Here is a 23333-nt window from a genome sequence, read left to right on the forward strand (position 1 = left end):
TTTTGACCACAGAAATCCCATGACTATTACATGACCTTTCCAGTCATATATTATTTAAAAAATATTTAAATTAAATTAAATTTAAAAGGACTGATGTGGTAGAAAGAGGATGTTTTTATTTAGTTCCAGAACCGAACCTGTAAGGCACAATATTGTCATCATATAAAAATAAAGTGACATTTTTATAATTTTATCCCTTTAAAAAAATCTATGTCAGTATGTACAAAAAAAGGAATAAATACAGCTATTAAGTATTTAAAGGCTCAGTTAAAAAGTCACAGATGGTTAGTTTTTTTAGTTTCAAGCTGAAATGAAGAATAATGAAAAGCCTTTAAAATACATACTGCCTTCACTTACCCAGCATGCCCTTTAATATAAGATTAAGCAGTAGACCAACAAAATAATTTGTTTACTGTTCTTTTTTTAATTTAAAAACACAATCTTAGTAAATGAAGGGAAAATACAAGTAGAAGTGTGTGTGTCTGTTAAAATACTACCAAATGTGCAGTACAACTGCAAGTAATCTATTCAAAGGTTAATATTCCCTTGAAAAGACAAAAATATTGCTCTGTTTGTTTAAAGGAGCCCTAGAACGTTCTTTCACAAGATGTAATATAAGTCTGAGGTGTCCCCTGAATGTGTCTGTGAAGTTTCAGCTCAAAATACCCCATAGATTTTTTTTTTATTAATTTTTTTAACTGCCTGTTTTGGGGCATCATTAACTATGCACCGATTCAGCGCGCGGCCCCTTTAAATCCTCATGCTCCCTGCCCCCCGAGCTCTCGATTATAATACAGTGCATAAACACAGTTTACACAGCTAATATAACCCTCAAATGGATCTTTACAAGATATTTTGCATGCATCAGATCATGTGAGTATAGTATTTATTTGGGTGTTTATATTTGATTCTGAATGAGTTTGAGGCTGTGCTCCGTGGCTAAAGTTAACATTACACACTGTTGGAGAGATTTATAAATAATGAAGATGTGTTTATGCATTATACAGACTGCAAGTGTTTAAAAATGAAAATAGCGACGGCTCCGTGAATACAGTAATAAACGATGGTAACTTTAACCACATTTAACAGTACATTAGCAACATGCTAACGAAACATTTAGAAAGACAATTTACAAATATCACTAAAAATATCATGTAATCATGCTCATGTCAGTTATTATCGCTCCATCTGACATTTTTCGCTATTGCTCTTGCTTGCTTACCTAGTCTGTTGATTCAGCTGTGCACAGATTCAGACGTTAATACTGGCTGCCCTTGTGAAATGCCTTGAACATGAGCTGGCATATGCAAATATTGGGGGCGTGCATATTAATGATCCCGACTGTTACGTAATGGTGTTATGTTGAGATTCGCCTGTTCTTCGGAGGTCTTTTAAACAAATGAGATTTACATAGGAATGGAGTTTGAAACTCAATGTGTGTCTTTTCCATGTACTGAACTCTTGTTATTCAACTATGCCAAGGTAAATTCAATTTTTGATTCTAGGGCACCTTTAATTGAACCATAATAGCAGCATCGGGTTAAACAATGGCATGAGTCTCAGAGTGTACTATCTGTTCATCCAATTACTGGAAATAGGTTTGGAAAACTTTAGAAATACCCAGAATTGCAGTGCATGTAATGCCATGTATCATATTCATATCTCATTTTAAATACGATTTTTCAGTTTTAATTTAAAAAAGAAAATACTTGTTGTGAAACACAACAACAAATTATGTTTGAAGTCACTAACGTTTTAATGCACACAAGCGAGAATGAGATTTTAACTTTACAGTGGAGAGGAAGATTTTCTGTGAATAAATAAATAAAATATAATATAAAAATAGTCAGACTATTGTATGATTTCAGAAGATTGAATATACTCCACGAGTCATATAAACAAATTTTAATGGATTTTTAAAGGACTTTTTCGTCCTTTCTGGAGCTTTACAGCCATTGGTCAAAATAGAGTGCAACAGTGCCCGTCCATTTTTTTAGCGGCGCTGGTTCCGGAAGTATTTTTTTCATCGATTTCACCCATAGGGATTTCACAAAAAAAGTTTTCGTTAAAGGGTTATAAGCCATGAACTGAGCCAACCAGCTATGAGGTAAAACATAACACTACAAACTTTTGATTTGAAGCAAAAAAGTATTTGAAAATCGGACAAAAATACAGAGGTACAAGACTGTGTACTTAAAGGTGCTAAAGAGGATATTTTCGTCGACTGAGAAACCAAAGACTGTTACTGAGTTTTTGAAATGAGCGCATGCGTAAGAACAACCCCCCTCCTTCACAGCTCCTTTCGAGGGAACGCCTCCCAAAACTCGTGCACGAATATTGGAACACGAGTGTTTACCACCGGCATTCGCTGTGTCGTGTTAGTGGATTCATTATGTGGGACTCACCGCAGGTAACTCATAATCTGCAGTTGTTATTCCTGTCACCTGACAACAACATTGCATGCGGCGCCTGTAGAGTGTGGAAAGTTACTGGAGCGCGCAGCCGTGCTCGTCTCTCACAGGGAACGTCACGGCAGTGACGATTGGCTGATGTTTTTAAGGCCCTACCTCGTGCACAGATGATGTATATTAATATTATTCCTTTCAGTGCACCTAATAAATTGTCTTTTATCAGTTAGTAAAAACAGTTTCAAGTAATATTGCAAAAATGTGTAAAACAAAACATCCTCTTTAGCACCTTTAACAGCTTTAATGAGCAAAAGAACTACAATCCCATGAAGCATAGCGAACAGCATAATCAAATTAAAAACAATGGAGAAATAGAAAACTACTCATTTAAAAATTGTTAATATATTTAATAACAATACATTTTTAGTTTATTGCAAAATATGCATATATATTCAAATATTTTAGAGAGCGTAGGAAGGCTGACTAGATTATGTCATTTGTACTTTGTGGGAGTGGGTGAAGCTAAAGGGCTCTTTCTTGTTTCAACTCTCTGATTAGTGGAATTTTCTGTACAGCATTATGGGTCATGTAGATTTTCACGTTTTTAAACATGATTAATTTTACAACTAAGTTGAAATAATGCAGGCTAAAGGTTTCAATGGATTCAACAAATACTATCCGTTCACTCAGTTACCTCATAGTCTTTAAAGGTTTATAAATGATCATTAAAAATCAATTTCCCTATGGAGAAACTAAATGGAGTTTTTACTGCCGGAACCTGGCTGTTGCACTTTATACATTTATGATGTGGAAATGAGCAGCCTAAATATTCTACTAAATAACTCTTTTTGTGCCCCCCAGAAAGATGAAAAATCAATGTTTTGAGCAACAGCAGAACAGATGATGACAGAATTTTCATTTCTGAAACATTTTCTGAAGTCAAAAGTCAAGGCTGCATACAACTTCCTGCAGTATTTACAGGGATACTGTCTCACTGATAACGACAACATGTGAAATCAATCTTACCTTTGCGATCTGCACGCACCAGTTGAGCAGCAGCTGGGAGCCGATGTTCTCCTGGTGCTCATGAACATAGTCCAGCAGACAGCCGTGGGGCATGAGCTGAGTCACCAGCTGAAGAGTGGGACTCAAGCAGACCCCCAACAGACGCACTAGATGAGGATGCTCCATGCTGGCCATGATCAGCGCCTCCTGGTGGCCAGAGACAGAAAACATCAGGTCACTGCTGCATTTTGAATTGTGGGTGGCACTTTGTGTTTGGGGAACTTCCACTCAAAAGGACTGAAACAAATCATTTCTAATAAAAAGGTTGTGCGATGAATAATTTTGACTGAATGAGCTGTCAATTTCCCTTCATGTTTTATTTTCAAATGTCAGAAGAATAACCTAATGCTTGGTATTTTACTGTGGGCTAAACTGTCTCACTCAATTAGCCGTATGTTTCAAAAGGAAAAAAAAATGCCTTCATAAATGCATATAAATTATATACATATTTATGTGTTACAACAGAGACAGGGATGAATATGGATCCTTCATGAGTAGCTCTGCATCTCCTTGCCTGCTTATATATGTACACAGATAACAAAACACACAAACACACACAAAGGAATTCCCAGGAAATCGCAGTACATGAGGCCACGTTTTGATGGCTTTTTAAAGGAGCCTGACCTCTCCCTGAATCTCATGACAACAAGAGAGAGAGAGAGAGAGAGAGAGAGAGAGAGAACGATAGAGGGACAACAAGAAGAAAAGGAGACGTACTGATGTGACTGCTCACTGTTATTGGACTCTTTTCTCTGCAGAGTACTACTTTCCTACATTTAAAGTCAAGATAAATGACACGCACAACTCTTTTTACATCTGCAATGTGATGCATTTAAGTATATTAAAACTGAATATTCAAAAATACCTGAATGTGAGCCATCCCGAATGGAAAATTAAATAATGCATTTATTATTATTATTATTATCATAACATGTATTATGTTAACATTAACTGACACTTTAATTACTTCTGTATTTATTATAGTAATTCTTAATCAATAGTTGGGTTAAATAAAACTGTCCAGCACGTTGGGCAAACCTTTAACCCAACTGCTGGGTCAAAACAACCCAATCCCTGGGTTTGTCTATTTTCAACCCAACTTGGTATGTTTTTAACCCAGCATTGTTTAGAGAGTAATGATCCTAAACTTTTGAATGGTAGTGGATTTGGTTACTGATTAACATCATTCAGTAGTCAGCCAAAGACCTTTTTTCAGAGGTGAAAATTTCATATTTTAATAAAAAAAAAAAAAAAAAAAAAAAAGGGTAAACATTTTTTGTTGTTGTTGGAATAACATGCACCATCTTATGCACAATTAAGACCAGGAATGTGTATTTAGAAAGTAAATAGGATTAAGTTTGAATTTGTGTCAAGTTCTTAACATTTGGCATTGAAATAAGGCATTATAGTGGTATTATTTAAGATCAAGGTAGTTAACTCACATCCATAAACTCCACATTGGCTTTAGGTCCTGTACTTTCATTGAGGATCTTTATAGCCACGGGAATCTTCACTGTTTCTCCTTCTGGAACCCAGATTCCCTTATAAAGAAGACATCGGAGTCGTCAATAACACCACAAATCATATAAAACCACAAATTCTGATAGGCAGACATGCCAATGCACAATAAGCTTAGAAGTGCTACCTTATAGACCATGCCAAAGGCTCCACTTCCCAGAATCTTGACCCTCTTGAGCTCAGTTTCCTTCAGTATCCGCAGCTGAGCCTGGTTTGGTGCTGTACCACTGGGCGTCAACGGCTCCACCAACTGCTTAAACAACCCAGTCTTAGATCAGTCACAACTTTTGAATGCACAAATACACAAAGCTCCAAAACAAGCTCTTAGAAGTTACATTTAACCATATTTTCAGGATTAAATTTGTTTATGCAGTAGTTATTGGACCTCGAGAGGGAAATAAAAGAAGCTTGTGAAGATGAGACGGGTAGAGAATAAGGAAAGGTTGAGAAGGAAGAATAGAAACTTAATTGCATATTCCAAAGTGGCATTTGTAGTTTCATTAGGGCTGGAGCTGGCTTGCAAGAAAGAAAAAAGCATGTGTGTGTGTGTTTGTGTGTTTGTGTGTGTGGGGTAGTCTTGGACTCGTTTAGTAGTTTGTGCTCAACAATAAACAGATTGCAGACCTGTGGGGAAAAAAGAGACAGTTTTTGTCAGCTAATTATGACTGTTAGGAAATTAAAATGTAAATTATTATTAATGTAAACAGTGGTGTGGTGAGTGGTGTTGGATCTAAATGACAACCGGAAGATTGCAGGTTTAAACCCAATAAAGATTGATCCATGAGCTACCATCACTGTGCCTCTGACCAGATAACTGGCAGATTATTAATTTTTGGTTGAACTTATCATATTCATATTATTCCAAACTTATGAAACCAAATGGAGAACTTTAGCAGAATGTCTTAAGTGCTCTTTTCCAGCTGATACAACTAGGTTGCTATCGATTTGGGTAAAAAAATAAAAATAAATAAAAGAATAAAAAAATAAAAAATAAAATAACAATTGGAGTAAAAAAAATAATAAATTAAATATAACATTATAAAATATAAAAAATAAAATAAATAAATAAAACAACAAAATAAAATAATAAAACAAAACAAAACAATTTGAGTAAAAATAAAATAAAATAATAAAATAAAACTAAACTAAATAAAAGACAAAACTAAATAAATAAAATAAAATAAAACAAAAAAATAAAAATAAAATAACAATTGGAGTAAAAAATCTAATCTAATCTAATATAATCTAATCTAATCTAATATAATATAATATAAAAAATAAAACAAAACAAAATTAAATTAAATAAAACAATTGGAGTAAAAAAAAAAAAAAAAAAAAAAAAAAAAAAAAAAAATATATATATATATATATATATATATATATATATATATATATATATTATAATAAAACTAAACTAAATAAAACATATATATTTAAAGTTATGCGGAATATACAGAAGTGCAGCGTGAACGTTCTGCTAAACCTCTGTGTTCCACGGAATAAAGAAAGTTTTATGGGATTTGAAAGATATAAGTTGAATAAATTATTATATTTAGGGTGAAATATTCATTTAACTTCAGTTTTCTCCAGGGTAATTGTTCCTGTAATAAGTGCACCAAATACATTGAAAAAGTATTTGCTAAATGACAACTTAGTTATTGCTTTTCTGAATCGAGGTATTCATTTCAATTCAATTCACATTTATTTGTATAGCACTTTTCACAATACATATCATTTGTTTCAAAGCAGCTTTACAGTAAATGCATGCCAACATTACAATTTAGAGTAATCTGTTATTAGAGGTGACTGTGTTCAAATTAGGGCTGCACGATATATTGCATGAGATTGTCACGCGCATTTCGTCAGTAAAGCCGGTTCCCTGATTACCGCTAAATCACCATCACCTGCTTTCAAATGGAGCGGCATTTAACAGACAGAGCCGTAGTTCACTGAAAAGCCACGCAATATCGCGGTTATTATCGAAGGCGATTCATCTGCGATATGAACGCGATATTGCGTGGCTTTTCAGTGATCTACAGTTCTGTCTATTAAATGCCGCTCCATTTGAAAGCAGGTGATGGCGATTTAGCGGTAATCAGGGAACCGGCTTTACTGACGAAATGCGCATGACAATCTCATGCGATATATCGTGCAGCCCTAGTTCAAATTATGTAATTTCAGACATCTACATATACAAACCATGCAGTTAGCTAACAATCTATAAATTTAAGCAATATATGAATTTAAGCAGAAACAATGAGCTCATTATAGTAATGAATACATGTTAACAATCATTAGGATATATTAAGCCCTTGATAGCAACTAAAATAACAAGCTTTAGTGCCTGGTTGCATGGTTCTGATTTATGAGAAGAAAGACATTATTTATGTTCTTATTATATACAGCCCACTCAGGACGTTCAATCTTAGCTAATGAAAAGGCATTTTTATAGTGACATTTTAACAATCTGTAAACATGTAAATTTGGTTATCCATTATTCAGGACTAACTATTAATTTAAGTGACCAATCACAGCACAAAAGAGAAGGCTGTCACTTGTTTTTATGGAAGTGTGGACTGAACACACACAATGTGGAGCTGTCCATCTCTGTGGTGCTGAAACACAGCATTAGAGGGAGCTGTCCAGATATGTGGTGCTGAAATAAGCACGTGTCAAAAATTCACGGTGTATGGGAAGATTAATATTATAGAGCTTTCATTTCTGCTGAAAAGAGTGTTTCGTGTTCAATATAACTATCAACAGAATTTCAACTCTTCCCTCAGCGTTTATACAGTAAAGCACATACAATGGAAGTCTATGGGGAGACGCATTCAGAAGGCTTTAAAGCAGAAATGTGCAGCTTGTATTTTGTTATGCCACTTTTGTTAGTTCTTTAGTGATCTGTAAAATTAGCTACACTTTCAAAACAGTGTGCATTTCAACAGAGCTAATCGTCAAACATTCGGGTGGTCTAGACCTCCTCTTTTCTTATTCTTATTCAGAAACGCATCACTTTCTACTTGAACAGAGGTCTCGGGTTTGCTAAAACGGGTTTCAGGATTCTAGTGCGTGAGTGTCTCTGTCAGCTTTTGGATACAGAGCATCTTCTCAAGCTGACAGCTGTCTATAACACTGTTGCTCCACCTGTAAATTATCCAAACCAGCATAGACAGGCCATGTTTTTTAATAGGCTGCACAGTCATTCAGGGCAACAGGGCTATGCATTAACCCAACAAACCTGCCACACATTTAAGCAGGGCCCTCCGCTGAATACTTTATGTGCTGTATGCTGGGGGATTTTTAAGCATGCAGCTTACCAAGAAACAAAACGAAAAAGAAATGAAAAAGCCGTGGACAGGGAAGGAAATCGATGTGACGTGACAGACAGAAGAGACACGAGATATGATGCATAATGTATGGAATGTTTCTGTTTTAGTCAGTGCTTACTGACTTAAGTAAGCATATGAGAACAGGCCTGTCTTACCTCAGTCTCCAGGAAACGACGTAAAGCTCTCTTCTTCTTAATGCTCTTTCGGCGGATGTAAACGGCCACACCAAGAGCTATGATGACCATCACAAAGAGAGCCCCGATTAACCCAGCTGCAATCAGAGGAGTCCTGGAAGATCAAAAGAAAATTAGTTGTAATGCTATAAGTGCTTTTTCCCCCAAGCCATCTGAGCAAAAGCCCCACCCTGCATCGCACTAATGCTATAGAAAAATATTTTCATTTTATTTTATTTTATTTTATTTTATTTTATTTTATTTTATTTTATTTTATTTTATTTTATTTTATTTTATTTTATTTTATTTTATTTTATTTTATTATTAGTTCATTATTTTAATTTATTTTATTTTATTTGTTCATTATTTTATTTTATTTCATTTATTAATTCATTGTTTATTTCATTTTATTTTTTATTGTATTTTAGTAGTTCATTATTTTATTGTATTTCATTTTATTAGTTCATTATTTCATTTTATTTTATTAGTTCATTATTTCATTTTATTTATTTTATTTTATTTATATCCATTATGCACATCAAATATTATTATTTAACTGATTATTTAATTTAATTTTATTTAATTTTATTAGTTATTTTATTTTAAAAGTTCAGTACTTTTAAAAGTACATCAAATATTATTATCTGACTGATTTTTATTTTATTTATTTGAATTTATTTAATTTTTATTAGTTCTTTTTATTTTATTTAATTAGTTCATTATTTTATTATTTTATTTTATTATTTATTTATTTATTTATATCCTTTATGTACATCAAAAATTATTATTTGACAGTTTTTTTGTTTTGTTTTGTTTTTTTATTTGAATTTATTTAATTTTTATTAGTTCTTTTTTTATTTTAGTAGTTCATTATTTTATTTATTTATTTATTTATTTATTTATATTTTTTTAATTAATTTATTTTTTATTTATTTTTATTTTTTTTAATTGTTGTAAATTGTCCTTGGCCAAAGCTATATTTGTGAAAGCTCTTACCTGTCCAACATGCCAACACAATCCTGTACTCGGGGTCCAGTACAACTGCAACACAGGCAATCAGTCTGAGTTAAAAATCAACATTTTTTTTGTATATTGCAACAGACAGGTAGATTAAATAGTTTATACACCATGATAGTGCTTCTTATACTGCATTTAATTCATTCAGATAAATAAAAAAAAAAGAACAAAATTAGAATCCTATTTTATTATTATTATTATTATTATTATTACTGTATTAGAGCAATGACAATCTAATAAACTCACAACGACCAGATACATTAATTATCTGGTCCAGCTAATGTGGGTAAAAAATGTGCTTAAATGTCATACAAATAATGTTGCAAAGAAAACAATACCATTCATTTCCTTCTTGCAAAATATTTTTTACAATTTTGATTTGAAATGTGACAGACATGTTTTCGTGAGATTCCTCCATCCAAAAATAAATAAATAAAAAAAAATTATCTGCCAACAAGAGCATGACACTCCTAAAGTGACTATTACAAACTAAACATTCAAGCTACATGTTAATAATTTTGTATATTATTGGATCCAGGCAGTTCATGTAATTAATAAATTTCAGTGTTTAATGTCAAAGACATTTTGTGTCCAGTGAAACATTTTAGTACTGCGTTGGCAACACTTGATGTCCAATGTAAAATCTGGGTCCTGCAGCAAAACTAGTTGTGAACCACTGATCTGGAGTCAGAAACCTGTTCTCTCCGCTCTCAAATCCCCCAGGCCCATGTGTCTAAGACTGAATGCGGTAACCACGACGGCTTTACCCACATGGGCAATTAGGTTAGTGCTCTGGGCATATTGTGCTTGATGCAGTTAAAGCAAGGAAAGAAGCTTACAAATAGATTTAAGTGCAAACACAAGCAAGCAGTCTTACCCCTGGGTGCAGTTGGGGTGGCAGGGATGGCACTCGTTGTTGGTCTCAGCATATTTGAAGATGAAGCTGTTTGCTCCCTGAAGACCATCAGGGCATTTCTCCACACAGTTGGGTCCATCTTTCAAATGCAAGCACTTCACGCAGTGATCTGGACCCTGTAATGAGACAAAAGAGGAAGACAGAAGATTAGGAAACGTGTCTCAAGAGAATGAAGCACTGTTTAAAAAGTGGAAAGGAAACATTTAGCTAAACAAGCACAGTCATGTAATATCATTTCAAGGACGCTTCAATTATTTTGTATATTCATACAGTTCAAATACATTCAACTACAAAAACCACATCTTATGAAGTTCAAAAGGTCTCTCCTTCAGTGTTCAAAAGCGTGGGCTTGGGGATTTTTTAATGTTTTTGAAGTCTCTTATGCAGTAAAAATTACAATAAAAGCTGTAATATTGTGAAATATTATTGCAAATGAAAATACCTGTTTTTTATTTGAATATATATTAAAATGTAATTTATTTCTGTGATGCAAAGCTGAATTTTTAGTCTTCATTGTCACATGATCATTCAGAAATCATCCTAATATGATGATTTGCTGCTCAAAAACATTTCTTATTATTGTCAATGTTGAAAATGCTGTGCTGCTTAATATCTTTGAGGAAATCTTGATACCTTTTTTCAAGATTACTTAATGAAAAGAAAGGGTTTTTTTCAGCATTAACTTGAAATTAAAAAAAAATAAAATAATGTAACATTATAAACATGTTTACTGTTACTTTAGATCAATTTAATGCATTCTTGCTGATTAAAAGTATTAATTTCTGAGTAGCAGTGTAACCCCCCCCCCCCCCCCAAAAATAAATAAATAAATAAATACATTTAAAATATCATTCATATCCATAGCACAAAACCAGAACATGTTATGCACCAATATTCAATACTTTGGGTTAGGGGGTTCTTCAAATCAAAGTATATATTCAACTAAAAAAGAGCATCAATAATATACAGTACAACCGTGTAATACAGCATGGTTAGCCTTGCAACATTTTGCATTATCTAATAAGGTCTGACAATGATACATTTTGAATAAGGCTACAGACAGGGTTTAATTTTGAGACTGTACGTAGATAGCTTAATTTGTTTCTAATCAATATCACTCTGTTTCTTGTTATATGCAGTCTGGAGCTGTGATGAGATGAAGATGCAATCGACTTGTTCAATGACAAGGTTATCAATTTTAATTGAAGAAAAACAAAATCAAACAACTAATATAGGGTCTCACTTGGCTTTTAGGCTCTTACCGGGCCATGGCAGGTCAAACTTTTCTCTCCGGCTTTTTCACACTGGCTGTCACACTCAACACAAACGGAACCATTGGCGTACTCTCGAACATCCCTTGAACAGATAAAGAACAATGTGTTATGAGACATTTATTTGATTTATAATTTATTTACAACATGTAGTGTACTTTTTTAGTTTAAGTACATACCAAAATGCATTGAATGCCTTTTTTTTTTTTTTTTTTTTTTTTTTTTTTGTGAGCAATATGACTATGCACTGTTTGCATGGCACTGAAGGACTTTTCACATAGTGACCAGGGGCTAGTGAGATTAACTCAAAATCTAGGTCAATTAACTAAACAGACATACAAATCCATGAAAGTGGAAACACCTTATAGAGCTGTCAATACTACTTTCATCTGTTTCTGTTGTTGATAGTTTCATTGAGAGTATTAGAAAAGAGCAAAGGAGGAAAGCTTGTCGATTAAAGGTGCAAAATGTGTAAAATTTGGGAGGATCTATTGACAGAAATGAAATAAATAAATATATATATATATATATATATATATATATATATATATATATATATATATATATATATATATATATATATAATGTTTTCAATGGTGTATAAAGACCTTACATAATGAACCGTTATGTTTTTATTACCTTAGAATGAGCCATTTATATCTCATACACCGCGGGTCCCTCCATGTCAAGCAGTTATTCTACAGCAGCCCTAAACGGACAAACACTCTATCGAGCGCGTTTCGTCACTATGTTGTTGTTCTTCTAAATCGCTGGTGTTTTCAGAGGCAGCTTGCATCGTCACTACGTTGAATACACACAAAGAAGTAGTAGTAGTCGTCTAGTTTATTAGAAGCAGAGACCGTTCTTTGTTAGAAGTTAGAAGAAACCTCCTTGCTTGACTGGCTAACATACTCTCTGCTGTCTCAGACAACATCTTTGACTTGTGTTGGCCACCATAGCTTCTCAATTCACGCAAAAGGGAGGGGTGAGCTGCCGTTGGTTGTAGTTTGCAACCTCACCACTAGATGACGCTAAAATTTACACACTGCATCTTTAAGGCCTGAAAGAAGCATCTGAGAAGTGAACTTAAGAACTTAAGAAATTTCACTGTAAAGATTGTGAATAATTGTTCTTCTGCTGCTCCAGTAAGTTACGGGGTACCTCAGGGCTCTATTTTAGGGCCGTTGCTTTTTTCTCTATACATGATTCCACTGGGCTCTATATTTAATCAATTTGGCATTTCATATCATAGTTAAGCTGATGATACGCAGTTGTACCTGCTTTTCAAAGCAGGAAATAATGCAGCTGAAAATTATTTGCTGAATTGCCTTGAGGAGGTGAAATGTTGGATGAACTCGAACTGTTTAATGTTAAATGATAAAAATATATTTGGGGGGGGACGCACATTGTCTACTCCAAAAACGAGTCTGGGGCTGTTTTCATCCTATGTAAAAAGTCATGCCACTTAATTAAGCATAATTTTTGAACAAAAACCTTGAATAAAGCAAAGAAAACACATTTATATTCTTTTATAAACAACATGATACTAATGTTTTAACTTGAGAAGAGTTAAAGGTGCAGTAAGCGATTTCTGAGAACAGCTGTTGATATTTGAAATCACCAAAACAAATACACCCTCATCCAAAAGGATCACACCCCTATCCAGCTCCACACCCAAAATGGCTACAGGTGTGTTTTGGTGCTCTGTCCGATCCATTTTCAACAGCAATGGTCCTTTAAGAAATCAATATTTGGTGGAATAACCCTGCTTTCTTATTACAGCTTTCATGTGTCTTGGCAAGTCGGTCACATTGCTGTTGGCTGACTTTATGCCACTTCTGGCACAAAAATGTAAGCAGCTCGGCTTTGTTTGGCGGGTCGTGACCTTGTGTCCTTCCTCTTGATCACATTCCAGAGGTTTCAATGGGGTTCAGGTGACAGGTCTGGAGTTTGGGCTGACCATGATCAGGTGGTCCTCCACCCACACCTTTATTGGCCTGAATGTATGGCATAGAGCAGGAAAAACCAATCTTTTGAGTTGGGGAACACTGTCAGAGCAGATTTCTTCCAGGAGAAATTGCATTATTCGAGGTCTGAAAACATGGCATCTCTTTTGTTATTTTGACCAGATGTCATTTTCTGCAAATAGATGCTCTAAATGACAATATTTTTATTTCAAATATGGAAGAAATGTTGTCAGTAGTTTATACAATGAAACAAATGTCCACGTTAATCAGACAAATACATATACATAGTAAATCCAGAGAAACTGCTAATTTTGCAGTAGTCTCTTTTATTTAAGAATTAAGAATAGCTCTTGAAAAAAAAAAAAAAAAAAAATACTCATTCTTGAATGAAAGAGACACATACACTGTATTTGCAAACACAATCCTAACATTGGACATTTTGCCTGTTCTTTTCAAAGCCTGTTTCAATGTTTCCATGTAATTTTTTCAGCCTGCCAGAAAAGCATGAGAGTCTGTCTATTCCTTTGAGTTATAAATAGCATTAAAAGCATTTTGATCCCTTGATCTTGATAGTCTGGTCATGATAGTCATACTGCAGATATATCTTTAGAGCCAGGGGCCTATCTGAACAAATCTACATTTGAAAACACATTCATATTAACACAACTGCAAGCTAAAGTGGTTTAAGAAATTGAAGACCATTTTTTTCTTTAGAAAAAGAAAAACTTAAAAAAAAACTATGTACATAAGCAAAGTGACACCACAGATTATTTGCACACATACTCACCCATAATATAAGTTACAGGACTTGACACATGTCCTTCCTCGGCTGAAGTATTTGCATGAGAGACACTGTTCTGGACCGGGACCCCAGCATCCTGCTTCCGAACACAACGGATCACAAACCATCCGCTCTTTAGCTGAAAAACATAAATAAATAAATAAATAATATTTAACAAGAAAAAAAAAAAAATAGAAAACAAACAAAGAAATAAAACACAGCAATTACATAATTCATTTGGAACTTGGATATCTCTATTCTGCAAGTGTGGTAGTAAATTCATGGTGGCATGAGTGCGTTATTATTCATTTTTTTTAGAAAGAATGTCATGTTTCTTGACAACAGCTAAAAAAAAGTAATTACTTAGCTTGTAGTTATAGTAGCAATTACTTATGAAACTCTTGACAGGTAATGTTTTGGAAAATTTTGGTAAGCCCTGGCTGAAACAAACCTAACCATACAAGTTTTTCCTCAATTTCAGAAATGTCTCAATTTTTCAATGTGTTAGCAATGCCCACAGAATAGCTCAAATTAAATTGTCATTTTTAAACAATATGTATTCAAAATGCACTTTTTTTTTCTTTTTTTTAATTTCTTTTTTTATTTGTGCATAAATATGCACAAAAAAAAAAAAAAAAAGTGTCCTATTGCAACACTGTAGGGGGATTGGCTTCACTTTATTTTAAGGTGTCCTTATTAAAGTGTAATTATTGGTCAATTACTGAGTAATATTAATTAAAGGTGCCCTAGAACAAGTTTTTACAAGATGTAATATAAGTCTGAGGTGTCCCCTGAATGTGTCTGTGAAGTTTCAGCTCAAAATACCCCATAGATTTTTTTTTAATTAATTTTTTTAACTGCCTATTTTGGGGCATCATTAACTATGCACTGATTCGGCGCGCGGCCCCTTTAAATCGCGCGCTCACTGCCCATGGATCATGTCAGTTATTATTGCTCCATCTGCCATTTTTCGCTATTGTCCTTGCTTGCTTACCTAGTCTGATGATTCAGCTGTGCACAGATCCAGACATTAATACTGGCTGCCCTTGTCTAATGCTTGAACATGGGCTGACATATGCAAATATTGGGGGCGTACATATTAATGATCCTGACTGTTACGTAACAGTTGGTGTTATGTTGAGATTCGCCTGTTTTTCAGAGGTCTTTTAAACAAATTAGATTTACATAAGAAGGACGAAGCAATGGAGTTTGAAACTCAGTGTATGTTTTTTCCATGTACTGAACTCTTGTTATTCAACTATGCCAAGGTAAATTCAATTTTTGATTCTAGGGCACCTTTAACTACATGTTAACTACAACTACACGCGTCTAGCGCGCAGTCGCGTCTGCACATATTTCAAAGTATACTAACCTCGGATGCGCGCGGATGAGCGAGTTCGACACATGCGCAGTACAATTTTTTCTATACTCTTTACCTGACATCGTGTCATCAACGGGACACTAACTGGGCAGGATCGGAGAAGAAAAACAGTGCACCCACTATTGCAACATAGTTCAGAAGATACACCAAGAGAACAGGAATCAAAAACGATGGAAAAAGCACACTTCTGAGTTCACGCGTCTTGTTTTTGAATCGCTTTTTACACACTCTTCTTCGACAACAACAACACATTGTGCTCAGTACTGTGTGTATTGCCACCTTGTGGACTCTTCTGTAATTTTCGTCATGCGGAAGGCTCGCGGCCGGCCGCACACCCTGGCCGCGTGCAGCCCAAATTTCGAGACCGCGTGCAACAGCGCATGCGCAAGCAGTATAGCAGAGTCCACTAGGTGGCAATGCCCACAGTACTGAGCACAGTGTTCAGACATGGAAGAAGAGTGTGAAAAGACCGGTTTAAAAACAACACGCTTGAAAAAACAGAAAAACATGACAATGGATGGCGAACTTGACCAGCGTTTGTGCGAAGAGATTAGAAAGTACCCACATTTGTACAATTCATGTTTTAAAGAGTACAAAGACGTGTTTAGGGCGGCAAATTCATGGAGGGAGATAAGTAAAAATATGGGAAAAGACTACTTTTCTTCTCCGATCATGCCCAGAGAATGTCCCGTTGATGACATGTCTCAGTGCTGCTCTCCGATGTCTGGTAGAGCATAGAAAAAAAACTATACTGCGCATGTGTGTCGAACGCGGTCATCCGCGTGCATCCGTGGTGTAGTATACTTTGAAAGTTTCACAGATGCGACTGCGCGCGCGATGTGTCCGGGCGCGGAAAGTGAAGTATACCCGGGGCTTTAGTTGCTTGTAATTAACATAATTTACTGTTATTACTGTAGTAAGTGTAGCATGTAAGAAACACTGTAAAAGAAAGTGTTACCAGGTGATTTTGTTACTGCCAAGCAATGTTGATCATCTTTAAATGGACAAATATGTGACCCATGGTGGCAAAAAGAGTCAATATTGTCAAATGAGTCAAAATGAGCTAATTTCGAGCTACCAGCAAAAAAGGCGAAAAATGTCAATTTTGGTCGAGTCTAGCCCTTGTCTAGTGATCCCAGTGCACCAAATATCAATTAAACACCTAAAAGTATCTTTCTGAGAGGAGTACCTTTCCTTTGAAAAATTCCATTTTTCTCTGCTCGCTTCTCGACAACTGCTCGCTTCCCACAGCACGTGTTTGGTATCGTTGTAAAGCCAGACTGTCCACCCAAAAAAAACGACCCTATAGGTCGTTTTTCAAGCACCTTATTACAACCTATATTTACGTTTTAAAGTCATGCGCCCTCTAGCTGTCATGTTACATCTGTCGTCATGAAATGACGTATGACCGTCATTACCAATCAAAATGCGTGTTCATTTAAATGCAATGTGTGGACTTTTTAAAACTTTTGTCCTATTTCCATTTAGCAAAACTCATTTTTTTTATTAACGACTACAAACACCCCACCCCTAAACCTACCCTTAGTGATTTATAGTGCATAAACACTTTTTGAGCACAAGCATTCCCTGGGATCGAACCCACGGTCGCATGATCACATGATCGCATATAGTTGTATATTGCAATGCCCGAAATTTGACGCAGATAAAAGCGAACAATGCATTAAAACGAAAGTGTCCTGTTGTCTATAGGGGCGCAACTTTAGTAAACGCTCATATGGGTCGTATTTCAGGGAAGTGACAAACGACCTATATAGGTATATTGATTGGAGAACGTTGTGTAAAGCGCAGAATTCCAACTTTATGAATATTCATTGATGGCATGAGTCTGAAGCAATGAAATATGATTTTCAAACTCATGCTGATGAAAACAAAATGATCTTACTTGCTTTGACTGTCAGATACAAAGCGTGCGCGCGCAAAGATGCCTCACACAACGCGCAATCCACATATATACACAGGATTACAGTATTTCAAATGATCTGTCTTGGCAAGTATTCATGTAAACATTATCTGTTATGTCTTAAATGAAAGTTTGGTTAAATGTTGGGGAAAAACACCTGCCAAATTTGGTGGTATTACCAGGGATTGTTTCAAATTCACCAACCAACCACACAAGACAGTTATCCTGCTCCGCAATAGGGTTTGTAAAAACATTGTCCTTCATGGATAAACACATTGTGTGTGTGGAAGCACTGTGGGTGTCTGTCTGAGCTGTTGGTCAGTTGTGTAGATCAGTCCGCTTTGATCGATGGTGTGGAAAAGAGGCTAATGAATGAGCCGGCTAACAGAGCCATTGATCCCTCACGCTACAGACTTATTATCACACTAATTATATCCAGCCTGGCAGTGTGCACTGGAAATGGCTCTCCGTCTGTTAACATCTTCATTAGCCCCACAAGTTTAACTTTCACAACTAACATCTTACTTCAATGGCCTAGTTCCAGTTTTAGGCTATCTAGACTCAGTTTGTGGCATAGAGAGTTGTCATTTAATGAAAAAAAGCTAATTTTTGCATTTATTTGATCAAAAATACAGTAAAAACAATAATATTGTGAAATATTATTACAGTTTAAAATAAAGGTTTACACTTTAGTTTAGGGTTCAATTCTCACTATTAACTAGTTGCTTATTAGTATGCATATTACTAGGATATTGGCTGTTTATTACTATTTATGAAGCAGATATTAATCCCTTATTCTTCATGGCCATATTTTACATCCCTTAATCCTACCCAGGGCTTGACATTCACACCCGCCAACCCACCGAATACGGGTGGATTTCAGCAGTGGTGTATAACGCAGTCACTCCTACTAGCCACTTTGGCGGGTTGAATTTTATGTATAATATATACATTCTTCAATTGTAGTCTTTTAAAAAGGCATCTGAAATAAGAACTAAGTGCAACGTAGTGTTGTCAAAAATATAGATTTTTCAATACCGATAACTGAAATATCTGAAACGCTTCCAATACTCATTTTCCGCAGAATAGATACACAATACCAGCTGCTCTTTCTCTCTCTCTCTCATCTCTCAGACAGCGAGTTGACACACAAACCCTCCTCCCCTCGCTAACTCGTTTAATTTGCTCCAGATGAATATTGTTGGTGTGACAGGGCTTGAATTTTGGCGTGGGATTGCGCGTATTGCACATCATTTTACTCATTCCTGCAGATTTTGTTCTTGCACCCAAAGTGTGGCACATAAAGCCGCCTCTCTACTAAATTGAGTTATTTTTCTCTGTTTATTGCACTTAAACAGTCAAACACACACAAAATAATGTCAAATGCCGGTCTTGACAGGTATTCATGTAAACACAGTCAGTTATGTTTTAAGTGAATGTAAACAGTTGAGAAAGAAAACTCATGTGTAACAGTACAATAGATCCGTGCGTCAGGTCTTAAAGTGACAGCAGCATAATAAACCTGCTGCCAAATTGTGTGATGACAAATGTGTGATAAATGCCGATATGTAGGTATAAAATAAATTATTTGATTTTTAAATTAATTCATAATGGTTGATCTTTTTGTGGCAAAAACACGACTAAAATGCAAGTGGGCAGGGAAAGAAAAACTGGTAACACTAAACACTGCGTTCCAAATTATTATAAGTGACATATCAGTAAGATTTCAGTACAATAAACATTCAGATTTTAGTTTTTCTAAGAAAATGTTTGTTTGTTTATTTATCCATGTCTTTTTAGATAACTGGTATCAATCTCAGACAAAATAATTTGCCATTAATAAGCCTTTATCTGACCGAGTTCTGCTGTGCTCTAAATCACTCACAAATCTTATGATAATTTAATAATCTCCATTCAGTTTCACACAATATTAGTTGTTTTCATGCCTTTTGCACATCATTGCACCATTTCATGCTTTTCATCTTCAGAAAGATCTTTCTTCCTCCTCATATAGCATGAGAACTGTGACTTGCTTAATAATGTGGAACAACCTCTAAGTAGGGTTTCCATAGACCTGGCAAATTATTTTGTCTGAGATTGATACCAGTTATCTAAAAAGACATGGATAAATAAACAAACAAACATTTTCTTAGAAAAACTAAAATCTGAATGTTTATTGTACTGAAATCTTACTGATATGTCACTTGCATAATAATTTGGAATGCAGTGTAAATGAATGACAATATAATATTCTTCATAGTTTCCTCATGGCTTGAGCAGAACTGCAAGTGTATGATTCTCTGTTCCCTTATATCAATTACAAAATTCAATAAGACTAATAATTAAATTGGTTGTATTTGTAGCAACTAAATTACAGAATCTGATCCTCAATTTTCAGTCTAATTAAAGTCTGTTTTTTGAGACTCGCAGGTCTGATATGGAAGCATTTCAAATAAATGCCTCACTACTGGATGCCAAGATTTTCATTCCTGTTTCAAACATGACATCTTATTTAAATCACAGTTACTGAACAGATGGAGGTGTAGATGAGACTGAGATTGAACGACACTCACTGCACTCTCTGGGGTCTCTGTTGTTCCTGATCACAGCTCTCTGGGTGCTGGTGCGGAACAGACCGGTCCAGTTCACTGTATTGTAGAAGCAGAGTTGGCTGTTGTTGGTCATGTAGACGTTACCGGCGCTGATCTCTCTCAATGATTGGAACTGCAGTGAAGAGATCCAGCTCTGCTTCAGGATCAGCAGAGAAATACCACTGAGAAAAAAAAAGACAGACAGCAAAGTCTGCTTCACTCTTCTTCACATTAATGTAGGATATAATTGAAGATGTCTCTGATAAATGACAACAATGCTACAGGAACTGTTTTAAGTGCCACATCCAGAGGGAGTGAACATTTTTCATTTGGATCTAATGTGAAACAAGGGATTTCTTAGAAGTAGTTAATGAGGACACTTCTGAATATATTACTAAAGGAGGATTTGAATCATTTAGAGTATGAGCAAATCTGTGAAAAGATTCAACCCAAAATTGAAGAGGGAAAGTACACTTGGGATGGCAACACATATTTGCCAATCCTCTGAAACTAGAAAGGCCTATTAAATTTCACTAAACTAGTCCAGCTGTGAATTTTGGGCATAGTTTTATATATTTGCAAAGGAATTCTGTGCACAGGACATTATGTACTTGAAGTACACCTGGAATAATAATAATAAAAAAAAAATAAAATAAAAAAAACAGTTATTGGGCAATGGGCACAATCATAAGTATGGAAGCTTGCTTTCGCCGCTAAATATAAAAATAAAAAAGGAAATTGCAACTTTTTATCTAAAAAATTCTGACTTTTTTCTCAGAATTGCGAGATTTAAACTCACAATTGTGAGTTATAAAGTCAGAATTGTGTGATGTGAAGTCAGAATTGGGTGTTACAAAGTCAGAATTGCGATATAATGTCGCAATTCTGACTTTTTTTTCCACGCAACAGATTTTATCTCACAATTCTGACTTTTTTTCTTAGAATTGTGTTTATATCTCACAATTCTGACTTTTTCTCAGAATTCTGACTTTATATCTCGCAATTCGGAGAAAAAAAAGTTAGAATTGTGATAAAAAGTTGCAATTACCTTTTTTATTTTTTATTTTTTATTTCATGGCGGAAATAAGCTTCATAACACATTTACTCCAAGATTTTGCTCAAAAGAGTATCTTCAGAAAGTGTACGGGTACATGTCCAGAGAGTGGATCACAGGATCAGGTGTATAGAAAGCCCTTATATGGAAATGGTTGGGTGCGTATTTTGTAAAGTTCTGTAACATTTTATTTCGATGGTCTACTTTAGACATTCTACTAAGTATAAGTAACTTTGCAAGTACATGTCAACTAACTCCCGTTAGTGTCATGAACTGCTCGGAGATGCGAAGACTGAGGATCCAAATGCAGTAGTTTATTCAATGGCAATTCAAAGACGTAAAAGGTCAAAACACAGGCAAACAATCCAAACGTATTCCAGAGCAGGAACTCAGGCAGGCAAGGTAAATCCAGAAAACAGGCAACAGGATCAAAACCAGGGAACAGATAATCAATGGAGAGCTCAGAAATGCATTAGTGCCACATACAAGACTTCGCAATGAATGACAGAAAACATATTTGTATAGGCAGGGTTATCGAGAATAATGAGACACAGGTGGATGTAATCAGGCATAATGAGTCCGGGCAATGGGTTGTGGGAAATGTAGTCCATGGTGAGATAACCAAGACGGAAGGAGTGCCCTCTGGTGGATGTAACAGATCGAGTGTTAGACTGTCTGCTTAATATCTACAAACACTTTATTTTGATGCTCCCCAACAGACATTCTACTGACTATAAGTGACTTTGCAAGTATCAACTCCTACTAACCCTGACCCTGACTACTAACAGTATACCACAGTCAACTAATAATATAATGAGAGTTAGTTGACATGTAGTTGCAAAGTTACTTATAGTTAGTAGAATGTCTAAAGTGGACCCCCGAAATAAAGTGACTAACTCCCTTATTGAGAATAATCAGGATTCATCAACATTAGAACAAAAAGGTAAGAACAAACACACATACATTCACAAATGTTGTGAATCCAGTGATGATGATGAGTTTTAAATTGAATTGTGTAAATGTACCTATAAAGAGATCGCCCTCCGATGGTGGCAAGGTTGGAGAAAACGCCAAGATCTGTCATGTTTTCTGGCCAAGACTGGATGTTTAAGAAACCTACAAAAACAAGGAATAAAGGAAAAATATTCAGTCTTTTAACATATGCTTTTTAACATTATGCTTTTAAATACTCCGAATATAAAACAGATAAAAACGTTTTGTTTTTTTTGTTTTTTGTTTTTTTTACTATGGCAGCAGACATCGGCTAAGGATATTGCCACAGGTCCAGTGAGTACAATATTATTTACTGCCTGTCTGATAGTATAAAATGAAACCATTACTTTGAAATGAAAGTATATTTAGGGAAATGATTGCGCTAATTAAAAGAACGAGTTCCATTACCATCTTCAGATGCACATTGTTTTAATTATCATTTTGTTGTCGTATTGGGCAAAATGTGTCTAAACTGAGGGTACACCAACAGTGCACAAGAGAGCGTTTTCTTACTGCTCGAGTTTCATTCTGAAAACATTGTTTGCTGCTTCACTCCATTAGCTATTTGGCACAATCATAAGAACAAGTTGAAAGTGACAAAAGGCTTTTAGCTTGAGTCATAGTTCATTCCTTTGAGGCTTTATAAACAAATAAATATTGCGTACCGCATAAAGATAAGGATTTGTGACAAAGAATATTCCCTAACACAAAGGATAAAAAGTTAATGTATGAAGAAATAAAGAAAGTTAATGGTTTTACGTAAGGCTACACAGGTTTAATGGGTTGTGATGTGATGGATGGTGACTGTCGCTCACCTGTGATCTCTCTGACGGTGCGGAATACATTTAGCCGATCAGGATCCAGAGCTCTGATACCATGAAACATGTCCCTGTTATAAATAAGACAAAACAAGCAAGAAAAGGGGTTATATTTATATATTGAGAAAAG

At 35.1% G+C, this 23333-nt stretch overlaps 1 protein-coding gene across 2 annotated transcripts in view; it reads right to left on the bottom strand.

Moving 5' to 3' along the window:
• erbb4a (erb-b2 receptor tyrosine kinase 4a) overlaps positions 1 to 23333 on the bottom strand; it is a 206351-nt gene that overhangs the window by 29085 nt on the left and 153933 nt on the right. Inside the window, exons 10-20 of one of the 2 annotated variants that reach the window (XM_048197983.1) lie at positions 23201 to 23274; positions 22418 to 22508; positions 20321 to 20520; positions 14452 to 14584; positions 11689 to 11782; positions 10388 to 10542; positions 9490 to 9534; positions 8476 to 8608; positions 5119 to 5241; positions 4916 to 5014; positions 3435 to 3620 (exon numbers count right to left, since the gene is read on the bottom strand). In XM_048197983.1, coding sequence (XP_048053940.1) covers positions 3435 to 3620; positions 4916 to 5014; positions 5119 to 5241; positions 8476 to 8608; positions 9490 to 9534; positions 10388 to 10542; positions 11689 to 11782; positions 14452 to 14584; positions 20321 to 20520; positions 22418 to 22508; positions 23201 to 23274 — 1333 coding nt within the window. Of the gene's footprint in view, positions 1 to 3434; positions 3621 to 4915; positions 5015 to 5118; positions 5245 to 8475; positions 8609 to 9489; positions 9535 to 10387; positions 10543 to 11688; positions 11783 to 14451; positions 14585 to 20320; positions 20521 to 22417; positions 22509 to 23200; positions 23275 to 23333 lie in introns of both variants that reach the window. The other variant, XM_048197982.1, reaches the window with a different exon arrangement.

The sequence above is a fragment of the Megalobrama amblycephala genome, linkage group LG7 (genome assembly GCF_018812025.1).
Source record: "Megalobrama amblycephala isolate DHTTF-2021 linkage group LG7, ASM1881202v1, whole genome shotgun sequence".
NCBI lineage: Eukaryota > Metazoa > Chordata > Actinopteri > Cypriniformes > Xenocyprididae > Megalobrama > Megalobrama amblycephala.